Source organism: Lampetra planeri, chromosome 4, assembly GCF_965212315.1.
Source record: "Lampetra planeri chromosome 4, kcLamPlan1.2.h2, whole genome shotgun sequence".
In the NCBI taxonomy this organism is placed as follows: domain Eukaryota; kingdom Metazoa; phylum Chordata; class Hyperoartia; order Petromyzontiformes; family Petromyzontidae; genus Lampetra; species Lampetra planeri.
Genome location: NC_136110.1, coordinates 12,243,216 through 12,258,364, shown reverse-complemented (window position 1 = coordinate 12,258,364; position 15,149 = coordinate 12,243,216). Strand labels below are relative to the sequence as shown.

Below are 15,149 nucleotides of genomic sequence, written 5' to 3'. Positions count from 1 at the left end.
GACGTCAAATGCAAACTCATTTTGGTTCGACAGAATGTTGGTCTCTTGGAACCAGGTCACAAGATGTTCGACCCTGAAAAGTAGCCTTATGTACGAGAGCTCTCGTGACCTCACGCCAGGAGATAGATTGGTGAAGATATTGTGCAAGTCAGAGGCACAATGCTTCAGAATCAGAATATCTATTTATACTGAGATGTTCAGTCGGGGCGGGTAAGAGCGTTACAACAACAAACAGTAAAAAAACGCGATAGGAATGCAAAGCACAATAAAGGTAAACAAATCACTAAAAAACACACAAATACAACTAAACCATCCCTATCCGACCAGGAAAAGCCCACTGAGGTATTAACTTATTTTTCAGAAGCGACCTGGCCACCATAAATGATAGGCCAACAAAGTTCCCTCTCATGTAGAAATGTACAGCAGCAAAATAATCTCAATAATCTCAATGCATGTTTCTAAATGGCGCAGTCAACAACAAAAACAACAACTCTCCAACTTAACAAGTATATCGAGAGAAAGTAAAATAATAATAAAGGCACCATCTATAATTCACGATGAAAGCCATGCCAAACTTCATGCAAGTGTAACGAGTTACTAATTCTACAATTAAGAGATTAATATACAAGCAATGTCAATAAACGACGCGGGCACTATCGTAACAAACCGCCTTGCGTGCGAACTTTTTGTGTTGCATAAAAAAAACCCAAATGTGGATAAATGAAAAAGAGAGAGAAAAAAAGCAAAAGTGAAATATTATCCGGGTCAGCTTGCGCCTCATTACGAATGCATGCTACAAGGCCGTGTTGGGAAAGCGCCGCATTCATCGCCTCGCTCTCAATTCGCGGTGTTTGAAAACCTCGCTTGTTCCCAAACAACAAAAGGTGAACGCACCGTGGTAGCTGCCCACGGCGGTGCGCAGACAGCATTGAGATAACGAGCGGGTATTAGGTTCATAATCGAGGGGCGTTTTTGGGATTATATTGCGTAAATATAAATGTCCTTAAACCCGTCATCAACCAACACAGCCAATCAGTAAGGGTTGTCACGTAAACAAAACGTGGCAATTAGTTACTAGTTCAGCGTTGGAGAGTAAACCCACAACATTTACAATTCGAGTACGACGTTTCGCTGGTAATTATAACCAGCTTCATCAGGCGATAGCCCGAATTGTGAATTCCTCTTGTTTCGGTATTAAACAGAGGGGGTAAATGTGATGTCGTCATTGTGACCCTATCATGTGCGAATACCTGAGGGTATTTGTTGTTGTTATTATTATGTAGTAGTCATCCATGCTTGTTCTCGTCAGTAAATAGATGCCTTATATTCGTCCGATGTCTGGCTCTCAGATGTTGTTATTTTTAATTATCCGTCTTCACGAAAGTTACACTGGCCTTCACGACCATTAAACTGCCAAACTATGTTTTTATTTTACCAAGACCCGCTGAGCTATATAGCTATTTTTCAGAAGCGACCTGGCTATCACAAATGATAGCTCAATGAAAGTGGCTCATCATGTGGAAATGTATAACAGCCAAATACTCTAAACGCGTGATGTTGATTCTAAATGTGAAGGAAAAAACCAGAGGACCCGGATAAAAATCCACGCGACCACGGGGAGACAGATGCAACCTCCAAATATTCAGCAGGTGTCTGGGTCGGGATCACATCCACTGGCTGCTGTATACTAGGCGAGGTCGTTAACATCTCACCACCGAGGTGGCCTGGGCCTAGTTCCTTTTTTAATACTTTTTTAATAGCCTGTGCTGCTCTGCTCAATGGATAATGAGGTCGTGCCTCATCTACGCGGGAGTCCAGAGCCGGAGTTGAATATTTGGCATTCGCATTGTGAGGCAACTTGAATAAGGAGGGCTTGGAAACAAAGCCTCCATGAAAACATGCATCCAAGTTATCTAGACAATAAATACTGTATATATTCCATATTCAGGAAAACGTTCATTTGACGCTGAAAAATATATATGAAATGCAAAATATATTTCTCCATATTTATTGATTACAGAACTGACACTGTGTTTTGCTAAATTTGATCATTGAGTGATAAGCAAGTTTCTAACATAGTGCGAAGTCTAAATGCTTTCCTCTGATCATCACGGAATAAATCGTATGACAGTGAGACTTGGTACAAGTGTAGCATCGTTTTTTTTTGTATTCACGTGCAAGAGGACGGACGCTCTATTGAAGATGGGAAATGCATGGAGTGCTGAGCAGTGTTCAATTTGTATGTATGTAGGTTGCACTTCGTTTGCACCGTACGTAACTGTAGTGGCGGTACGCGCTGGCAGGGGGGGATCGTGTGAGAGCGCGTCGGGTGTGGCTACATCGCGTGGTGTAGTGGCGGTGCGTGCTGACAAGGGCGGGGATCGTGTGAGAGCGTGTCGGGTGTGGCTACATCGCGGTCCGCAGGCAGATGTCCACATCGCGGTCCGCATAGGCCCTGCCCCCTGGAGCGGAGGACTATATAGGGCGATGTGCAGCAGCACTCGGGGAGTTGGTAACCAGTGAAGACAGAAGACGGAGGAGGAAGAGATAGGGCCCTGAGACCCCTAGCCCCGCTGTCCTTGTAAGGGCCGGGACCCTGTGTGGTTCAGAGGCGAGACCGTGGGACCCGGGGCCGGACGTCCTTGTGAGGGCCGGCTGTGGGACCCAGTGGTCGGGACCCATACCCCAGCCGGGGTGGGTCTGTGAGTTCCCCTGGAAGCTACGGGGCTGGAGAGCCCGTGTGTGTGTAGCCGGGTGGAACGCGTAGCGTAGGCTGTAGTTGGCTACACGTGTTATTGTGGTTAAGTGGGTGTTAATAAAAGTGTGCTATCCGTCAAGTGATCTCCCGCCGTAATTACTATATTACATAACCAACCGTGCTAATCTGAGGTGCGGGGAAATCGGAGATGTGGGGAAAGACACCACAGCAAACTTCACGTGGTAAAGTGGACCCCTGTTCACGCTGAGGAACAACAGCCAGTTACTTGCACGTCTCTCCAGCCACAGTTAACAGCGATAACGGTAATTATTTGCTTTTTGATATATCGCCATCATATACACCGTGGCGTCTCACAGTGCTTCACATCTCATCTCAAACGGCAGCTGTCCCTGTGGACACAAGGTGACTCGGGAGTTGGCCTGCAAACGGCCAGTAGTCTGCCAGTAGGGGAGGCTGATGTTTGCTATGTATAAATCCAATTTGAGTGATTTAGGACCATTTTAGAATGTGGCAACTTTGGACCCTGATCTGAAGTTCGCTGTCATCCTTCTCAGTGCCTCACATAAACATTCCTGCCGCACTCAAACTTTTTATTGGATTCAATTAGTGACGTTTGTGACGTGGTGTAATGTGTTTTCGTGACTGCAAGGATTCATACTCTTTGGTTTTTTCGGTAAAGTCACGTAGGTAAACAATTAAGCGGTGTGCTTTCGCTAAGTTGTCCCCACCTGCAGAAGGACGCTTGTGTTGCGCCCGAAATGTCGTGATTTTACTTATTTTTACCTACGTGACTTTACCGAAAAAACCAAAGAGTATGGTGTAATGTGAACTGACTGCAGCATGTCATATTCTACCGCGTGCAAATTAATTTTGACGCAAACAATGTTCGGGTTGGAAACTTCGAGTTTCTGCTTGAAAGGATATTTATTTATTTCAAGCCATTTCTGGCTTATCCTGAATTCCTGCTACCCGCGAAACCTCGTGACGTCATGTACGCGCGTCCCCCCCATCGCGAAACCGCGAATCACGGCGCAATGATGTCACGGGGATGGTCGACCAACGGCTGCGAGTGCCGCGCGCCCCCGTCGATGACGTCACACTCCCCCCACACCACCCTAACTCCGCCCGTCACGGTGGCGTCACGCGCCACAGCCGTTTGGCTGTGGGGCCCATCCCAATTCAACTTCATCCTGCCTCCGCCTGCTGACGTCACTGCCCTAACCCCGCCAATTCACCCCTCAACCCACCACGCCTTTCTTTAATGACGTCAAAGACACGGACCATCCCTCGCCCCCTCCTACACAAAGCCGGTGCGTTGACAAGCGGGCCATGTAACATGTCCGATGACGTCATTTCTCTAAAGCTCAGAATGCTTGAACGCGTCCCCCGACGCGCCCCGAGGCCACGCCTAGCTCGATGACGTCACGTGCCAACCGTCCACCCTCACAGGTGGTCCGGCGAGGCCACGCCTTGTTTAAACGACGTCACCACCCGCCTTTGAGCCCGGGGGTGACCACGCCCCTTCCCCCCTCCTCGCACCTCCCGATGACGTCACTGCCGGGACCGCCCCCCTCTCCTCGCGCGTCGACCCAGAGCGGCGGCCCCCCCCCACCGCACGCACCCCGCTGCCCACCGCGCGGGACTCGCCAGCCCCAAGTGCGGCCCCCCACGCCCGCTCGCTGCCCCTCGCTCGCTGCACCGCCGACCGCGCGAGGCGCCCAACGCCATGGCAGGTGAGAGAGCAGCGCACGCGCGAAGGGGAAGGCGGCTGTGGGGAGCAGGAGGAGGAGGCGGGCGGCGCGGGGTCGGCGTGCGGGCCCGAGCGAGCGCGCATCCCCGGCCCGGCCCGGGCTCGTTCCGCCCTGTCCGCGGCTTCGCGCGGCATGAGGAGAGGCGCGTGGGGGTGGGGTGAGGTGGGGGGTGGTGGTTGAGAGGCGGGAAATACACGGGGGGGGGGGGCTGGTGGTGGGGGCGCGCGAGAATAAAGAAGGGCGCCTCCTCTGCGAACTCGCAACTACGTTTCGCGCCGTCGCCTCGGGCTGTCGGCGTTAGAGGCCGCCGCCTGCTTGTGCCGCCGGTGCAGGCGGCCGCTTCGCTCGCGCCTCGGCGGCGGCGGCGAGGCGAGGAAGGCGGCGCGGCTTCCTCCCACAAGGCCTCGGGCCCCGCGGGCCACGCCGCTAGATTCCCTACAGCGGATAGACGGAGGCCTCGCTCTGGGCGTGCTCCGGTTGGTCAGAGTGCGCGTCACGTGACGGGCCGGGGCGAATCGCGCGCGAGGGAGCGCTTATGCATTGTAGGGAATTGAGGGGTCGCTTTCTGTGCTCGTGCGTGCAGTTTTGGGATGAGGATGATTGGCACCCGCACAGATGCATTTAACAATCGCACTATGGCGCCTCCACTCGCGAAAGCGCTACCCGCGTCTATACAGCAGCGTCACTCGCTTCGCATCACCACTCACTAACACCCACCATCATCACTCACTACAATATCATCACCACTCACTACACCCACCATCAACACTCACTACACCCACCATCACCACTCACTACACCCACCATCACCACTCACTACACCCACCATCACCACTCACTACACCCACCATCACCACTCACTACACCCACCATCACCACTCACTACACCCACCATCACCACTCACTACACCCACCATCATCACTCACTACACCCACCATCACCACTCACTACACCCACCATCACCACTCACTACACCCACCACCACCACTCACTACACCCACCATCATCACTCACTACACCCACCACCACCACTCACTACACCCACCACCACCACTCACTACACCCACCACCACCACTCACTACACCCACCACCACCACTCACTACACCCACCATCACCACTCACTACACCCACCATCACCACTCACTACACCCACCATCACCACTCACTACACCCACCATCACCACTCACTACACCCACCATCACCACTCACTACACCCACCATCATCACTCACTACACCCACCATCACCACTCACTACACCCACCATCACCACTCACTACACCCACCATCACCACTCACTACACCCACCATCACCACTCACTACACCCACCATCATCACTCACTACACCCACCACCACCACTCACTACACCCACCACCACCACTCACTACACCCACCATCACCACTCACTACACCCACCATCACCACTCACTACACCCACCATCAACACTCACTACACCCACCATCAACACTCACTACACCCACCATCACCACTCACTACACCCACCATCACCACTCACTACACCCACCATCATCACTCACTACACCCACCACTATCACTCACTACACCCACCATCATCACTCACTACACCCACCATCATCACTCACTACACCCACCATCACCACTCACTACACCCACCATCACCACTCACTACACCCACCATCACTCACTACACCCACCATCAACACTCACTACACCCACCATCAACACTCACTACACCCACCATCAACACTTACTACACCCACCATCACCACTCACTACACCCACCATCACCACTCACTACACCCACCATCACCACTCACTACACCCACCACCACCACTCACTACACCCACCATCACCACTCACTACACCCACCATCATTACTCACTACACCCACCATCACTCACTACACCCACCATCACTCACTACACCCACCATCACCACTCACTACACCCACCATCAACACTTACTACACCCACCATCACCACTCACTACACCCACCATCACCACTCACTACACCCACCATCACCACTCACTACACCCACCACCACCACCACTCACTACACCCACCATCACCACTCACTACACCCACCATCATTACTCACTACACCCACCATCAACACTCACTACACCCACCATCAACACTCACTACACCCACCATCACCACTCACTACACCCACCATCACCACTCACTACACCCACCATCACCACTCACTACACCCACCATCACCACTCACTACACCCACCATCACCACTCACTACACCCACCATCACCACTCACTACACCCACCATCACCACTCACTACACCCACCATCACCACTCACTACACCCACCATCATCACTCACTACACCCACCATCACCACTCACTACACCCACCATCACCACTCACTACACCCACCATCAACACTCACTACACCCACCATCACCACTCACTACACCCACCATCACCACTCACTACACCCACCATCATCACTCACTACACCCACCATCACCACTCACTACACCCACCATCATCACTCACTACACCCACCATCACCACTCACTACACCCACCATCACCACTCACTACACCCACCATCACCACTCACTACACCCACCATCACCACTCACTACATCCACCATCACCACTCACTACACCCACCATCACCACTCACTACACCCACCATCACCACTCACTACACCCACCATCATTACTCACTACACCCACCATCAACACTCACTACACCCACCATCAACACTCACTACACCCACCATCACCACTCACTACACCCACCATCACCACTCACTACACCCACCATCACCACTCACTACACCCACCATCACCACTCACTACACCCACCATCATCACTCACTACACCCACCATCAACACTCACTACACCCACGATCATCACTCACTACACCCACCATCAACACTCACTACACCCACCATCAGCACTCACTACATCATCAGCACTCACGACAACACCACCACTCACTACAGCCGCACTCACGACAGAACCACCACTCATAGCATTTCATTGCAGCACCGCTCACTACAGCATCACGATAGCACTAACTACAGCTTCACACACAACAGCATCACCACTCACTACAACACCACCACCCACTACAACACCACAACTCACTACAACATCACCACTCACTACAACACCACCACTCACTACAACACCACAACCCACTACAACACCACCACTCATTACAACACCACCACCCACTACAACACCACAACTCACTACAACATCACCACCCACTACAACATCACCACCCACTACAACACCACCACCCACTACAACACCACCACTCATTACAACACCACCACCCACTACAACATCACCACCCACTACAACACCACCACCCACTACAACATCACCACCCACTACAACATCACCACCCACTACAACACCACCACTCATTACAACACCACCACCCACTACAACATCACCACCCACTACAACACCACCACCCACTACAACACCACCACTCACTACAACACCACCACCCACTACAACACCACCACTCACTACAACACCACCACCCACTACAACATCACCACCCACTACAACAACACCACTCACTACAACACCACAACTCACTACAACATCACCACCCACTACAACACCACCACTCACTACAACACTACCACTCACTACAACACCACAACTCACTACAACATCACCACCCACTACAACAACACCACTCACTACAACACCACAACTCACTACAACACCACCACCCACTACAACACCACCACTCACTACAACACTACCACTCACTACAACACCACCACTCACTACAACATCACCACCCACTACAACACCACCACTCACTACAACATCACCACCCACTACAACACCACCACTCACTACAACACCACCACCCACTACAACACCACCACCCACTACAACATCACCACCCACTACAACACCACCACTCACTACAACACCACCACTCACTACAACACCACCACTCACTACAACATCACCACCCACTACAACACCACCACTCACTACAACAACACCACTCACTACAACACCACCACTCACTACAACACCACCACCCACTACAACACCACCACTCACTACAACAACACCACTCACTACAACATCACCACCCACTACAACACCACCACTCACTACAACAACACCACTCACTACAACACCACCACTCACTACAACACCACCACTCACTACAACATCACCACCCACTACAACACCACCACTCACTACAACATCACCACTCACTACAACACCACTACTCACTACAACAACACCACTCACTACAACACCACCACCCACTATAACACCACCACTCACTACAACACCACCACCCATTACAGAACCACCACTCACTACAACACCACAACTCACTACAACATCACCACCCACTACAACACCACCACTCACTACAACACCACCACTCACAACACCACCACTCACTACAACACCACCACTCACTACAACACCACCACTCACTACAACACCACCACTCACAACAACACCACAACTAAACACAACACCACCAATTACTAAACCATCTGCACTCACTACAGCACCACTCACTATAGCATCACGACAGAACCACCACTCCAAGCATCTCACTACAGCATCACTCACGACAGCGCCACCACCACCACACAGCTTCACACACTACAGCGTCACCACTCGCTAAGCATCAACACTCACGGACACTATCAGCTCTCACGACAGCACCAGCAATCACTACAACTACATCACTCACGACAGCACCACCACTAACAGCATCTTATTACAGCGCCACACCTACAGCTTCACACACTACAACCACTCACTATGGGTATCACTCACTGCACACTGTACTCACACTACACCTCCACCTCTCACGTTACAGCATCATCGCTCGCTCAAGCCCCATCACTCTCAGCATCACCACCAGCTGCTGCTGTAAGCTGCATCTCTTCAGCGGTACAGTCGTTTACCACGCCCAGATCTTAGTGTGCCTACACCTCTGACTCTCATTCCCTACACCCACCCGATGTGACAATACTGGCACTTGCTCCTCCCGCCACCCCTTACTACAAGTATCAATGACCGCAGCATCGTTTCTCAACTCACAATCGTCGCCGACCGCCAACAGCACCGCCTTTTCGTCATTCCTCATCTTTGAAATTCGCGTGCAATTTATTAACCGCACACGCAATTGCACCTCATGGTTTATGCACACGGGAAAGCTACCCTCTGGGGGGGTTGCAAAGACTGTGGAGTTGAGAAACGGTGGACTTACTACAGCACTGTGGGCTCACAAGCGCCGCATTCTGTTTAATCGCTTTATAACTAACAACAACACGTCAGAATGGGTCCACATTCGACAGTTGTAGGTCGCGTCTGCACAATGTTCACACCCAACACCACGTACAATAGTCGGCCTTCAGGATATGGCAGTACAGACATGCATTGTTCAATATTTGGTGCAAACCTTGATTGTTACTGTCCCAGTATGCGTAGCTTTTTTTTCTTCCGGGTACTCACTGGCGCCCACACATGCCATGAAGGATCCTCCTGGGAAAGTATCTTCAGACTGTATAGGCTTTATCTGGTTAAAAGGTAATTGTCTTAAACGAGCAGCCTCCTTTTCGATCTATCTCCCATAATTGATATCCACCGTTAACAATGTCCCGCTTTGCCTGCAAGTCAGGGTTCAGGTTAACCGCTCGCTTCCTCGTGCTGTTGGACTCTGGAACTCTACTGGAGCATGTGAGAGGACTGTGCCAAACAATGTGGTTTTGCCCCCCCCTCCCCCTCCCTGTGATGTATGGAGGAGCTGCTGCGGCCGCGTGTCATTGCTGTGGGTTGAGGCACCGAGCGGCGAAAGCCAACCAATGTTTGAGCCATGTGTGCTTCTCAAGCACGGTTGGATTTTTTTTATGTGCATTACGTAAGTGTTGCTTTAAAATAAAAGAGCGTCGGTAACACGTGTAATTTTTGTTTAAAACAAAACGTGTTCCGAAGTTTATGACAAGGAAGAGCAGGGCATCCCTGCCAACAGGAGATTATGAATTCCCCAAATAGCATATGGTACAGACAGCTTATATTTGAACACTGACTCTTCTGGGCAAAGAAAGAAGAGAGTTTTGTCCATTTTTATTTCAGGGCTTCATGTTGCCGGACTTTTTTGGTATGAAGCCTTTTACGTTTGCAATTGATTGAAAATTGATATATCCCGTGGATTCCCAAGCACAGTGACATGAAATTTGAAACTGTTTGGTGTTTTAGATGGCTTGCTTTTTTGCTCCATTGTTTTTTTTAAAGAGAGGCCACCTAAACATTGATTGGTGCTGTATGCTCCCTGGTTCAATGCCATGCACTATAGGCTGCATTACATTTCACATTTGTAAGTACAGTCTTGCACACATCCAGTACAACTGCGGTCATGAACAACGTCCAGCTCAGATTTAATATCCGCAGCATCACTGAGACTGGGTGTAGTGGATTTCACACTACCGTACAGCACACTTTTTTTTCATGAGGTGCATAATTGGCTGTTGATAGTAAATGAACACAAAGCAGTGTTTTCAGATCACAAATGATTGTCGTTTTGGCTCATGAGTACTGCTGAGGTAAAGTCAGGCTTTGAGCCCATAACTTAGTCGTAATACATCTTGTTAATGTGTAATTGTGCATCCTGCAATGGTAATGTACATTTGTTTTCCAACTTTACTGATGGTAATGTATTTTAAACGATTTTTTATTTTACCAGGCAAGGCCCACTGAGCTATGTAGCTATAATAGCTCAATACAGTGGCTTATCACGTGGAAATTTATCGCAGCCAAATACTCGAAACACGTTGATTCTAAATCTGGAGCGAAAAATTGAAGGACCCGGAGAAAAATCCACGGGACCACGGAGAGAGAGAAAAACATGCAAACTCAAAATATACATGCGCCACGGTCGGGATTGAACCCACTACCAGGTGAGGTAGTTAACATCTCGCCAACGAGGTGACCGTACTTAAAATCAAGCAAAAATTGGAATTGCTCAACCCTCTGAATTCTGTATGTTTTATATTACCCCCGACCTGTTCACCTCCCCTTGTTCGCTTGTGAGTGAACATAGTATTTACCAGATTGCCCTGAGCTTTTTGTGGTTCTACTGGACACATTTTAGAGAGCAGTGCTTATTTGTATGTTCCTACAGATTAGCAGCTTCTATTGCACACCATCGATGAATGTGACAGGAGTAACGTTTTTTTGTAGCTGCGGGAATTCTGGAATGTTTCACTTGAATTGGTCCTGACGGCCTTTGCGCTCAAAACTTCTAGGAACAATGCTGCTCATCCCCTTACTCCATTGACCAACTGGTCATCCAGAACTGACCATACAACGTATAACGACGCAATGCACCGATCGACAAATACGAAGGAGACATCGCAGCGATGCAGTCTGCTGCTCCTGACACGGCTGTCTGGCTTGACCACCTGAATGTGAAATTGTAGTCGTTGCGCTGCACCCACATCAGCCGTAGGAAAGAAGATGAAAAAAACAGACTCAAGTCCTATTTGGTTGTGTGGCTACGCACAATTATAAGCTTAGATTTTTGTTCTGCACCACGCGCTGGAGAAGCCTCTGCCTCATGTCTGTAGATGTTGTGAGTCACAACACTTACATCTCCCCTAGGAGGGGGTGGGCTAGGGGAGGGTTTCTTCTCTTGCATCTGGTGTAAAGTTTGCAGAAGTATTGTCTACTTTCACTCAAAAAACATCTTGAACATATTTATTTCCTTCTGGTTGTAGGCTGGGACATTTTGCAGGAAGGTTAAAACTAATAAGCTAAAGGAAGATGTTGTAAAGTGAAGTTTCCAATCCAATGTCACTGTTTAAATGGACAATACTGGACACCTGTGAAAGTACTGGACGTCTGTGAAAAAAGCTTTATAGATCATTATATTTCTCCAGTATGAATAAAGATTTACCCCGATATTTAAGACCGAAACAGGAGGATTTCTCCACAATTCTAACTGCCACCTGATGAGTCTGGTTGTAATTAGCGGTGAAACGTCGTACTTAAATTGTAAATATTGTGGCTTTACTCTCCAACACACCGGTGTACTGAACTAGTAACTATTTGGCACGTTCTGTTTACGTGACAAACCTTACTAATTGTCTGTCGGGTGGTGGCAGGTTTAACGACACTTTTATTTACGCAATCTAACCCAAAAAAATCCTTATGGATAATATTGTTCTCGAAAGTCTTATGTGTTCGGATTCAATGTTTGTGCACATTTGACAACTTCTGGCAATAAGATACACACACATTGGCTCATCACGTTTTCTTTCAGCTCCAGTGAAAGGCCGTAGGAAACCCTTGTGTATACGGGGATAACTGAAAATCTACAAATATAGGTCGGCAACCTATTTTCTGCACAGATTTACAGAAATGGCACAGATGTGTCCTAGGCATGAGATGTCTGCACAGTGTACCAACTCTTCTTCTAAGCCAAAAATTGCATATTGAATGGGGTCAGCCATTCGCATTGTAATTCTCAATGTACTTGTAGATGGTCTGTTCTCTCGTCACATCCACTGTTCTCATATCTCATTCCGCCAGATCCTTCATCTTACCCTCGGTCTCCCTCGACTCCTGCCCTTCACTGGTTGCATCTCCAATGCCCTTCTAATCACATCTTCTTCTTAGTCTCTTCTCAACACGCCCAAGTCATCTACGTCTCGCCTCCCTTGTCTACTTAACAGCATCGGTGTATTACCCCTGACTCATTCATTCCGCCTCCTTTCCCTTAGATATATTCCCGACGTCCATTATATAATTGGCTTCGCTGTCATTTCCAGCACTTCCTTCGTTTTTGTGCTTAGTGGCCAAGATGCACGAATCCCACTTCTAAAGCACTGCGTTCCAGGTGTGTCTGCGGTAGGCTGCCTCACAGTGTTCTCAGGCGGTTAAAACAAGAGGACATCAGTCAGGAAATAAATGGATCTCCTTGGGGTTTTAAAGTAATAATTAAACACTACCGGGCTCCACACTTTAAAGCAAGGCATCAGTGTATCGTCACTCATGTGGGTTAAATAAAGGAGCAATGGCAGAATAGGTAATTGCAATGGTTCCTTATATAGACCGATAATAAATACTGCAGTAAATCTCGGTTCTCTCTCTTACGGTTAAATAAAGGACCTGATATAACACATCTCAATGGCTGTCAGTTAATTTAATTACATGAATAAATGATGACTCTCTGACTGGTCACACCTGGTTAAAGCGCATGAATAAATAATGCACCGGAATTGTGTCATGGTTAAATAACGAATAATAACAACAATTAATATAAGTGGCTTAACAGATTGTTGAGTCTGAGAAAGTGACCGGTCCGGGTCATCGTAACTACGACCGCTGTATTGGAAGATGGAAGACCTCCACCATCTTCCACAACAGACCCTCTGGTTTCTTCCCAGATTCATTGTTTTGTTCCTTTTGTCAAGACGGCAGTGTCTACTTCTACCGTATTCGACCTCCTGCGAGTGTTTATATTCAGAAACGACAACAAACAATTCTGTGAGTGGTGTTTAGAAATGGCAGAAATAACATGAGAGCTATACAAGGCACACCACTTCACTTACGTCTACCCTAGTGGTATGTGTGCATGATAACTGTTGGCTAATTTAAGCTCTTTTCCAGTTAAATATGAAACTTTGAAAGGACAGTATTGGTGGAAAAATACTTTAGCATTTACAAAATTGATATTTTTACACGCTTTTATATAACTCACTGTCTGTTGTTGTTGTAGACGTATCCTCAAATCTTGTAACTCAATTTTAACCTACTTCCCAAAGTGGTATCGGCTGTAAACTTGGTATACTTATGTCATATTGATGACAATACTATATTCTCTCATGAAAAAAAAATCTAGCATTCTCTTTTTTACGTTATGTTTCGGCTTGGGTCTAATTGTCCACGCTCAACTGACGTTGGCTTTAAATCAACACGGCCCCCCCTTACGTTATGGCAAGCTTTGCGGCCACTTCCTGGAGTCGTGGAGTTCTGCCATTACAAGTACGGTACATTTCATTAAAGCATGTTTAAAAAAAACATTTTTAAATATTACTTTTCTGAAACAGTATTCCCAAGATCTACATCGCAATCTCTGTTTTTGATGTCTGTAGAACTTCATAATTTGACGTAAAAAAAATCAGTTAAGAATTTAGTTTGAAAGCTCCGTCCCTTAAATACGATAATCAGCTTACGTCGTCGAATTAATCTAGAACCAATTGTTTTCGCGGTGCCGGTCTTGGGTGAGTCGGGTGAAGTCCTCGTTGCGTCTTGATGATGTTCGGCTCTTTATTAAATATAACTGCCTGTTTGTATTCGTCAGAAAGTGGTACGGACTCAATTCACACAAACCCTATTTTAATTGATGGATGCAATATATATACAAACATTTGCGAAGCGTAAAAATTAGCATTAACAAATGCTGTACACTATACCCCGGTATCTTGCATTTACTTTTGGGGTCTAACATAAGATGTTAAGTGATAAAATTATTAAAGAAAGGCACAACCAAAATTGTACAGAATGTTTTATAGGCATGCCTGAGTTGGGTCATGGGCTAATCGATAGGTTCAAAGTAATGATGGCTGGAGAGTGGTATTATCCTCAGGTTCCCCTCTTAGACAAAAAACACAACTCACAGGCCATGACATTTCTCGAGCACAGC

The 15,149-nt window shown here is 48.1% G+C and overlaps 1 protein-coding gene across 1 annotated transcript in view; it reads left to right on the top strand.

Moving 5' to 3' along the window:
- Positions 1–4,286: 4,286 nt before the first annotated feature.
- Positions 4,287–15,149, top strand: part of LOC144717701 (serine/threonine-protein phosphatase 2A 55 kDa regulatory subunit B beta isoform) — a 205,224-nt gene continuing 194,361 nt past the window's right edge. Inside the window, exon 1 of the mRNA XM_078593268.1 lies at positions 4,287–4,452. Within this exon, the coding sequence (XP_078449394.1) occupies positions 4,446–4,452 (7 nt within the window). The 5' untranslated portion in view covers positions 4,287–4,445. The remainder of the gene's footprint in view (positions 4,453–15,149) is intronic.